Source organism: Sus scrofa, chromosome 6 (genome assembly GCF_000003025.6).
Source record: "Sus scrofa isolate TJ Tabasco breed Duroc chromosome 6, Sscrofa11.1, whole genome shotgun sequence".
Lineage (NCBI taxonomy): Eukaryota > Metazoa > Chordata > Mammalia > Artiodactyla > Suidae > Sus > Sus scrofa.
In genome coordinates this window covers 85,692,012-85,701,715 of record NC_010448.4, presented here as the reverse complement: position 1 = coordinate 85,701,715, position 9,704 = coordinate 85,692,012, and the positions used below count along the sequence as shown (strand labels likewise).

The window sequence follows — 9,704 nt, the reverse complement described above, 5'->3', positions numbered from 1 at the left end:
AGAGACTAAGGATTTTTTTTTTTTCCTACTTGTATAAATAAGCCCAACTATTTGAAAATGGAGTGCCAAAAAAAAAAAAAAAAAAAAGTAGCAAAAAATGGTCTCTCTGGAATCAGCTTAAGTGTACATTCTCCAGGAAGTACTCCCATATTTGTTGACTTCTGCCTCCAAGCTGGATTTGGTGCTTGATCCTTTGTTCTCTCTTCTCCCAGCCAATAGCTCTATTATTGCACTTACCCCAACATGATGATTTGTCTCAGTATCTCATTAGAGAAAGGCTTAACCTTTTTGTACCTTTAGTAGTCTGCTGAAACCTGTGGACCAATTCTCAGAACGATGTTTTTCAATTCATGAAATAAAATACATAGGATTACAAAGGAAATTGATTATATTGAAATACAGTTCCTAACCCCAGACACCCTCTGGAGAATGAATTCCTTGAGTGCATGGACAGAGTCTTCATCTCTATGCTGCCAGTGCCTAGCACAAAGCCTGGCACATAGATGGTACTTATAAATGTTTATTTAATGAATGAACAGAAAGATAGATGGCCACTGCCATCTCAGCCTGAGGAATGATTCATTGCAACTGCTTGTGCACATACCAGCGGCTTGCATGTGTCTCACCCTGTCTGAGATCATCTAGATTAGGGCTATAAGGGAACCCACACTCAACAACGGGTGCATAACAGCTAACAATAATGACAGGCTATTGGAAGACCAGGAACACAACAAAGCTCATGTATTTCCACCAGCTGGAATATTCAGATAGTGAAAGTAAACAGGCTCTTTCTTTAGGAGACGACCTCTTGACTTTGGAAGCATGATGCTCACACTGCTTTAAAATACTACTAACATCTCTGATGGAAGAAAGGAAGGAACCTGATCAAGTGTGTGTAGGTTTTCTGCAGAGCTCCTCCTCTGTCCTGAATTGAGCCTCTTGTCTCTGGGAAAGATAAGTGTCCCTAAAAACCACAATAGGGATGACGTGCCTTTCTAGGTTCAAGTAGCACTTTTAGCCCTAGGCAGAAATTTTGTTTTTGCTTATGTACCAACAAAAACCTAAAGAAGCAAGAAATAAAAGCCACTTCCCTCACTAAAGCTATATAATGGGCCAAAGGTTTGTTCTAGGCTGACTGCTATGTCTATTAAATATTTTGAAAAGAAAAATAAAACCCCAGACAATTTTAAAGCTGAAAACCACAACTAAATGGGGTTCAGAAATCTCACCCTTAAGGCTTTTAAAATTGACCCTCCCAAGTTAGAGGGCTCCTCTAGCTATAAGCAGTTTTCACTTGCTTAACACGTTCCCAACATTTGTTGGAAGAAACATGGCTTTAGGAGGGTGTCTTTCTTTAAAAAAAAAAAAAAAGGAAACTACAGGTCAAAGTTTTGTTTTTAATTAAAAAAAAAAAAACCCTCCCACTCCTAAGGTGTGTGCTTTCTTTTTATGACCTATTTCTCTTTTAAATTGTTTGTAGTTTCTCTATATTTTTCCTAGTGCAATAAACAATGCAATCAAAGAAATAAAAACCAGGGTCCATTCTTGCCCCAAACACTGAAGATGGTCAAAGAGAAGGAATCATAGCACAGAAAATGGGCCCAGCTCTAAATATACAAAAACATTAAAAAAAAAAAAAAAAGAAGAAGACGAGGAAGAAAATAAAGTAACCCCACCCCTAAAGACATTATTATTGACTTTCCTGGTACATTTCCTATAATATAATGTTTCAGACAACGCTTCTTTCCCAGGGAGTCCAGCTCACTCAGGAGGAGACATCTACTTGGTACCTCAGGATAAGCTGGGATGTTGAGTCTTCCCTGCCAAACCTAAGAGTTTTTAATGAGCTCATATCTCACAGAAACATCTGTGGTATAAATGATATAAATGAATCTAAAAGGGGATGAAGGCAGGCAGGCACCTGTCACCATTCTCTGAAACAGCCAAAAAGCTGAAGAGCATAGGATCCAGGAGACAGATGCCATTAACCATTGAGGGATGGAGGGAAGAACAAGAGGAAGCACCAAATGAGTGGCTGATTTTGGTTCCAAAGCCAAAAAAGGGCCCCACCAAAAAGGGCAGCTGGTCTGGATAAAGAACTCCTCTGCTCCTGAAGTCATGCAATAAAAATGATGGCCTTGGAGCCCCACCCCAGGATAGTCACAGTCCAAGAGCTAGAGCAGTTTATACCACATTACACAGTTTGCAAATGAATGGACTGATCCTAGTTTAGGAGGCTAAGTGCTTTGACAAAGTTGGGGGCAAGGTGAGCCTGAATCCAAAAGCAGAGCGTGACATCTCTGGATTTCTATTTCTGCCAAGCCACAGGGCCCTGATGCCACTTGCTCCATGGCAATGTACCCTTCCGCTTATCATTGGACTTGCCTCAAAATGGCCCCATTGTGGTAACCCTCAGAGTTATCAAGAGACATGAGTTACACTTCTGGAAATAAGATAATTTCCTTGTCCCATCCTGGCCAAAGTAATTCCCTTTTCAAGCTGCTGCTGGTATGCTACCTTCCCCAGCAAGCAGAATTCAACTTACTTTTGTTTCAGAGTTTTGCTTTGGCCTTTGAGGGCCCTTTCCAGGATACAAAATAAAGTATCCTTCTGCATCCACATGTAAGTGGGTTGCTTTTCAGTGTCAGATCTGTATTCCAGAGTTTGGTTAATGCATCTTTATGAGAATAAAACCACATGCATACACAGACAGACTAGCCTGGGAAGGCTTTCTGGATGGGATTACTAGTTATCTTGATGCCTCTCCTGAAAGAAATCACTCTCTTGGTATAAGAGGATTGGGACACTGAGTGACCTACTCTCAACTTCCAGAAGGGCAGCTTATTTTTGTCCATTCTCGATGAGGAGGTGGAAGGGACCCAACATGTTTAGTTAAACAACAAGATTTTGTTTTTTAAAAAAGGATCCTACGTGGAAATGAGTGGGACAATGATAAAAATAAACAAATAATTAAAATTCCAAACCAAAACATCTCCTGGCCCCAAAATCCCCAGTTAATCCTCTAAGACCACAATCTCCACATTGTGGACTTGATGCTGGTGTTCTTCCATCTCAGCCACAACTTTCTCCTCAGTCCTCAACTCTGTCTCCAAAATGACTGCTTTGCCCTCAGTGTCCTCAGCCTCTGGGTCTGGGGCTGGGTCAATCTCAATGATGGTCTGCCCATCCTCTGAGGTGCTTTCAACAGCCTGGATTGCCGAGGTCAGGCCCGACTCCATGGCCACCAGCTCCACAGGGCTCACCATGGTGGTCATGTTGCCCAGGGTACTCCCATCCTGCATGGCGGTGGAGCTCAGCAGCGCCAAGCTAGATGAAGGGTGGATGGTCACTGTGTCTGGTGAGCTGCTCTTGGCAGAGGAGACCACTGTGGCATAACGGAAGAGCTGAGGACCAGAAGGCAGTGTGTGGACAGTCACAGGACTGGAGCCCTGGCTGAGGGTGGCCACTGGAATATTGCTCATGGAAAATGACTGACCCACTGGGGTAATGGTAATGGGTGAGATGACTGTGAATTGAGGCTGCTGCACAGGAGGAGAAGGGCTCAGGACGGTGGTGGAGGCTGGCCGCTGGAGCCGGGGCCTTTTTGGAGGCTTAGGAGTGCTCACAGGCATCAGTACCACATTTTGAACTGTCTGGGATTTCAGCCTGTGATCCTGAGCTTGCTTCTTCTGCTCTTCCAACTGGCGTTCCAAGTCTATGGAAAAAAGACAGACTCTGTATAGAGAGAAGTATAAACTTGGGAACACTAAATTGGGAGTGAGGAGATCTGGGGTGTTGACCTGGTTTTGCTACTATGTAGCCTCAGGCAAGTAACTTCATTGTATTCAAGAAGAAACTAGACTGGATGATTTTTTTTTTTTTTTTTTTCTTTTTAGGACTGCACCTGCAGCATATGGAAGTTCCCAAGCCAGGGGTCAAATCGGAGCTGCAACTGCTGGGCACAGCCAAAGCCACAACAACGTGGGATCCAAGCTGCATCTGCAGGCTATACAACAGCTCACAGCAATGCCAGATCCTTAACCCACTGAGCAAGGGCAGGGATCGAACCTGCATCCTCATGGATACTAGTTGCTGAGCCGCAAAAGGAACTCCTTAGACTGGATGATCTTTAAAATCCTTCCAATAATTATATTTCATCATGTGATTATAGGGAGGGCAACAATTCAGAATCCTTTCATGCTATGATCCTACTATATCTCAACTCTAGGAGCTCCTGTGGCATTTTGTGACCTGTCACCAAAATGCAAACCAACGTATGCCATGCCTGGGTCCACATATGAAAATAATACCTGCACCAATTCCTTTGCAATTGCCATGGATCTACAATGGCCACTCTGAAAAACAGTGATTCCCAAACTGTTCTGCAAGGTAGAATCACTTGCTGGTCACCCAGATGGCTTTAGCCTACCATTAGCCCCCACGGAAGTCTAAGGAAAGTTACAGAGGAAGTCCATAAGAATTACAGACATGAAGCAAGTCTTACATTTCTAACACATTCATTTTAACAGAGATCCAGAGAGGTAAAGTGACTTACTTGAGGTTACAAAACATAGGCCAAAACGAATGTCTTCTGATGGCCGACTTATTTGCTTCTGCACCCAATACACCTATCACTATCACTCTCCCAAGAGTCCAAAGCAACCTTGATGACTGCTGCTGAGTCTGGTTCTACAACAGAACTTCTCAATTGCTTAATGACTGATAAACATCCAATAAATAAGTGGTTACACCTGTAAAGCACTTTTCTCCCTATGGAACACCAAGAGCAAGTCTACTCCTTGCTTGGAACAAAAGGAGTAGGTAGGGATAAAGAACAATTCCAAAAATTTTTTAAAAACTGCCTTTTAAAGTTAAGGAGTTCCCATCCTGGCACAGTAGTTAACGAATCTGACTAGGAACCATGAGGTTGCAGGTTCAAATACTATTTTTTCCATCTTTGGTAGAAATTAAAGAAATGTAGTAATTAAAGAAATGTGAACCTAAACAATATACCAATTAAATATGTAATTTTTTAAAAGTTAAATCAGGGTGTATTATAAAAAATAACACCCATTGCTAGCAAGCTCAAACTTGTGACATAAATTGGTAGGATCCTCTCGGAAATTTGATACAGACATAAGGGAGTTCCCTTGCGGCACAGTGGGTTAAGGCATCTGGTGTTGTCACTACAGCAGCTCAGATTGCTGCTGTGGCACAGGTTCAGTTTCCAGCCTCGGAACTTCCACATGCTGTGGACATGGCCAAAAAAAAAAAGAAAAAAAGAGGAAAAAAAAAAGGCATAAGAAAATTATATCCATACAAGATCACTGCAACAAAATAAGCTACTGAAGAAAAATTTGAAAATTTAAATTCAACCCTGGAAGAATGTCTAGGTAAAGAAAGTATTGTGTAGCAACTTGGAAAAATATTATATCATAGTGAAAAAAGCAGAAAACCACTACGGTTATAGCTAAAATAATATGGCAAGGAACCAGAAGCCTACATTTCTAACAAAAACTATCTTTCGGATGGTATAAAGTTTCAAGGTGGAAGATAGCACTGAACTATGAATAAAAAGTCAGGGTTTTGGAGTTCCCATCATGGCTCAGCGGAAACAAATCTGACTAGCATCCATGAGGATGCAGGTTACATCCCTGGTCTTGCTCAGTGAGTTAAGGACCTGGTGTTACTGTGAGCTGTGGTGTAGGTCGCAGACTCAGCTTGGATCCCGTGTTGCTGTGGCTGTGGCATGGGCCAGTGGCTATGGCTCTGATTCAACCCCTAGCCTGGGAACTTCCACATGCCAAGGGTGTAGCTCTAAAAAGACAAACGACTAAAAAAAAAAGAAGTCAGGGTTTTATTCTGGGCTTCACTGTCAAGGAATAATGTGGAACCAGGCAAATCATTTACCCTCTCTGTGCCTCTACTGGTTTATCTGTAAAATATGGATAACAGTCTATTATGTGCCTAGAAGGATCAAATTAAAAAGGGCATCCCTGGAGCTCTGGTCGTGGCTCAGCAGAAGCAAATCTGAGTAGTATCCACGAGGATGAAGATTCCACCCCTGGTCTTGATCAGTGGGTTAACAATCCAGCATTACCATGAGCTGTGGTGTAGGTCATAGACGTGGGTAGGATCCCACGTTGCTGTAGCTGTGGTGTAGGCCAGCAGCTACAGCTTCAATTCGACCCGTACCTTAGGAACATCCATATGCCGTGGGTGCAGCCCTAAAAAGACCAAAAAAAAAAAAAAAAAAAAAAAAAAAAGAAAAGTAAAAGGGCATCCATAAGAATACTTGGTAAGCTGAATTTAAAATACAAACTGGATATAAAAATAAGTTTAGGAGTTCCCGTCATGGCTCAATGGTTAACGAATCTGACTAGGAACCATGAGATTGTGGGTTTGATCCCTGGCCTTGCTCAGTGGGTTAAGGATCTGGTGTTGCCATGAGCTATGGTGTAAGCCGGCAGTTGCAGATCCAATTTGACCCCTAGCCTGGGAACTTCCATGTGCTGTGGGTGCGGCCCTAAACAAACAAACAAAACCTAGCTTGGAGACCTGCACAAAGTTAGCACTCATTAAAAAGAGTTAAATTAGGCAGTTCCCTGGTGGTCTAGTGGTTATGACAAAGCAGTTTCACCACTACAGGCCCAGGTCAATCCCTGGTCTGGGAACTGAGATCCCACATCAAACTGCTACAAATCAAGGACAAAAATTTAAATAAACAAATAAATAAATAAAGAGTTGGAGTTCCAGTCGTGGCTCAGTGGTTAACGAATCCGACTAGGAACCATGAGGTTGAGGGTTTGATCCTGGGCCTCACTCAGTGGGTTAAGGATCTGGTGTTGCCATCAGTTGTGGTATAGGTAGCAGATGTGGCTCAGATCCCATGTTGCTGTGGCTCTGGCGTAGGCCAGTGGCTACAGCTGTGTCTAGACCCCTAGCCTGGGAACCTCCATATGCTGCGGGTGTGGCCCTAGAAAAAAGAGAAAAAAAGAAGACAAAAAAAAAAAGTTAAATTATCCTTGTGTGGAGTTCCCCTGTGGCTCAGTGGGTTAAGGATCTGGTTTTGTCACCACTGTGGCTCTGGTTACAGCTATAGCACAGGTTCCACCCCTAGACCTGGAACTTCCGCATGCCATGGGTGTGGCCAAAAAGAAAAATTATCCATGTGCATATCCAGGAACGTAGCTTGAATCCTGTGTTGCTGTGGCTGTAGCGTAGGCTGGCAGCTACAGATCCAATATGACTCCTAGTCTGGGAACTTCCATATGTCATGGGTATGGCCCTACAAAAAAGAAAAGAAAAAGAAAAGGAAATGCCAAGTCTCAAGGATGTTAGTATAATATTACCTAAGGCCAGAGAGAAGTTACACATACCTGTCAGAGTATAGAGAAACTGCTCTTCTCCCTGCTCTACTTGGTTCCTTCTGTTGTCTAAAACCTTCTTGACCGTGTCCATTAGGCCAAATGTATGTGCTACATTGTTGAGAACAGCAGCATCTATTTAAAACAAAAGACAAGTCTGTCAAGTTAAAACAGAAATGTTCCACCAACTTTCTATTGTGCCGTTTATATATATTTAAAAATCCAGAAATTAGACACTAATTGAATTTTCAAAAAATTTTAAGATTCATCACATATGTAACTTTTTTTTTGTCTTTTGAGGGCCGGACCCACAGTATATGGAGGTTCCCAGGCTAGGGGTCTAATCAGTACTGTAGCTACGGGCCTACACCATAGCCACAGCAATGCAGGATCCGAGGCGCGTCTTTGACCTACACCACAGCTCATGGCAAAACCATATCCTTAACCCACTGGTTGAGGCCAGGGATCAAACCTGCAACCTCATGGTTCCTAGTTGGATTCATTTCCACTGCACAGGATGGGAACTCCATATGTAACTTATTTTTATTTAATTGTTATGTCTTTATATATCTTTCCACATAAATAAACTCAAAAGGAGTTCCCACTGTGGCACAATGGTGTCCTGGGAGTGCTGGAATGCAGGTTTGATCTTCGGCCTAGAACAGTGGGTTGGGGATCTGGTATTGACATGGCTGGGGCTTGGGTTGCAACTGTGGCTCAGATTTCATCCGTGGCCGGGAAACTCCATATGCTGTGGGGGTCTGTGTGAGGAGGAACAAAAGAAACAAAAGAAAAATGTGGGGTAAAAAATTAGGAGTTTGGGATTAACATATACAAAGTACTACATATAATCACCAAGGACCTACTGTATAGCATAGGGAACTCTGCTTAGTGTTCTATAACAACCTATGTAGAAAAGAATCTGAGAAAGAAAAGGTATATGTATATCTATACCTGAATCAGTTTATGGTATACCTCAAACTAACATAAATTGTAAAACAAGTATACTCCAATATAAAATTTAAAAAAAAAATTTTTTTTTTGGTCTTTTTGCCATTTCTTGGGCCACTCCTGTGGTACTTGGAGGTTCCCAGGCTAGGGGTCCAATTGGAGCTGTAGCTGCCAGCCTACACCAGAGCCACAGCAACGCGGGATCCGAGCCACATCTGCGACCTACACCACAGCTCACGGCAATGCCGGATCCTCAACCCACTGAGCAAGGCCAGAGATCAAACCTGCAACCTCATGGTTCCCAGTCGGATTCGTTAACCACTGCGCCATGACGGGAACTCCTAAAAATTGTTTTAAAGGAAAAAATCTTGCATCTGGTTATAGGTTCTGACTTGGTTTAGGAAACATGATCATGTACTTTTTGAACCTCAGGGTTTTTTTGTCTTTTGTTTTTGCTTTTTAGGGCCGAACCCATGGCATATGGAAGTTCCCAGGCCAGGGGTCCAATCGGAGCTACAGCTGCCGGCCTACACCACAGCCATATCAATGCAGGATCCGAGCTGTGTCTGTGACCTACATCACAGCTCACGGCAATGTCGAATCCCCTACTCACTGAGCAAGGCCAGGGATTGAACTCACAACCTAAAGGATACTAGTGGGATTTGTTTCTGCTGTGCCACGAAGGGAACTCCTCGAAGCTCAGTTTTGATGTTTCCTATCTGTGTGAGCTGGGGTAAATCATTTCACCCCTGTTTTTCTCATTTGAAACAGCTGGGACTAATAATACTTATTCTGTAAAACAGATATAAAGATTAGAAATACCATATTTTAAGTACCAAACATGGGAACTGACGGGGAATTTTATTATTAATAGTATTATCTTTGTTTTCCAAAACAAAAATTTTTACATCAATTTTTTTTTTTTTTTTTTTTTTTTTTTTGCTTTTTAGGGCCACACCCAAGGCATATGGAGGTTCCTATGCTAGGGGTCTAATCGGAGTTACAGCTTCTGGCCTAAGCTGCAGCCACAGCAATGTAGGATCCGAGCCAGGTCTGTGACCTATACAACAGCTCAAGGCAACGCTGGATCCTTAACCCACTGAGCAAGGCCAATGACTAAACCCACATTCTAATGGACAATATGTGGGGTTCTTAACTCTCTGAGTCACAGCAGGAACCCCAGTTCCATGGTTTTATGTATCATGGACATGCTAAGAACTCCCACATGCACACCTCCAGCCCTGACCTCCTTCTTGCATTACAGATTCATACTTCTGTTGCGCTGAGTGAAGGCCTCATAAGCATCTTAATAAGTCAAAAATCAATTCTGATTTCCTCTTCCAGTGGTCTCATCTCAGGAAATGGTATGACCACTCAAAGGTCAGA

The 9,704-nt window shown here is 42.7% G+C and overlaps 1 protein-coding gene across 7 annotated transcripts in view; it reads right to left on the bottom strand.

The window, feature by feature from the left end:
• Positions 505-9,704, bottom strand: part of GMEB1 (glucocorticoid modulatory element binding protein 1) — a 43,693-nt gene continuing 34,493 nt past the window's right edge. For all 7 annotated transcript variants that reach the window (XM_021095680.1, XM_021095685.1, XM_021095687.1 and 4 more), the window contains 2 exons: positions 7,380-7,502; positions 505-3,715 (listed from right to left, as the gene is read on the bottom strand). In XM_021095680.1, the coding sequence (XP_020951339.1) occupies positions 3,015-3,715; positions 7,380-7,502 (824 nt within the window). In that variant the 3' untranslated portion in view covers positions 505-3,014. The remainder of the gene's footprint in view (positions 3,716-7,379; positions 7,503-9,704) is intronic.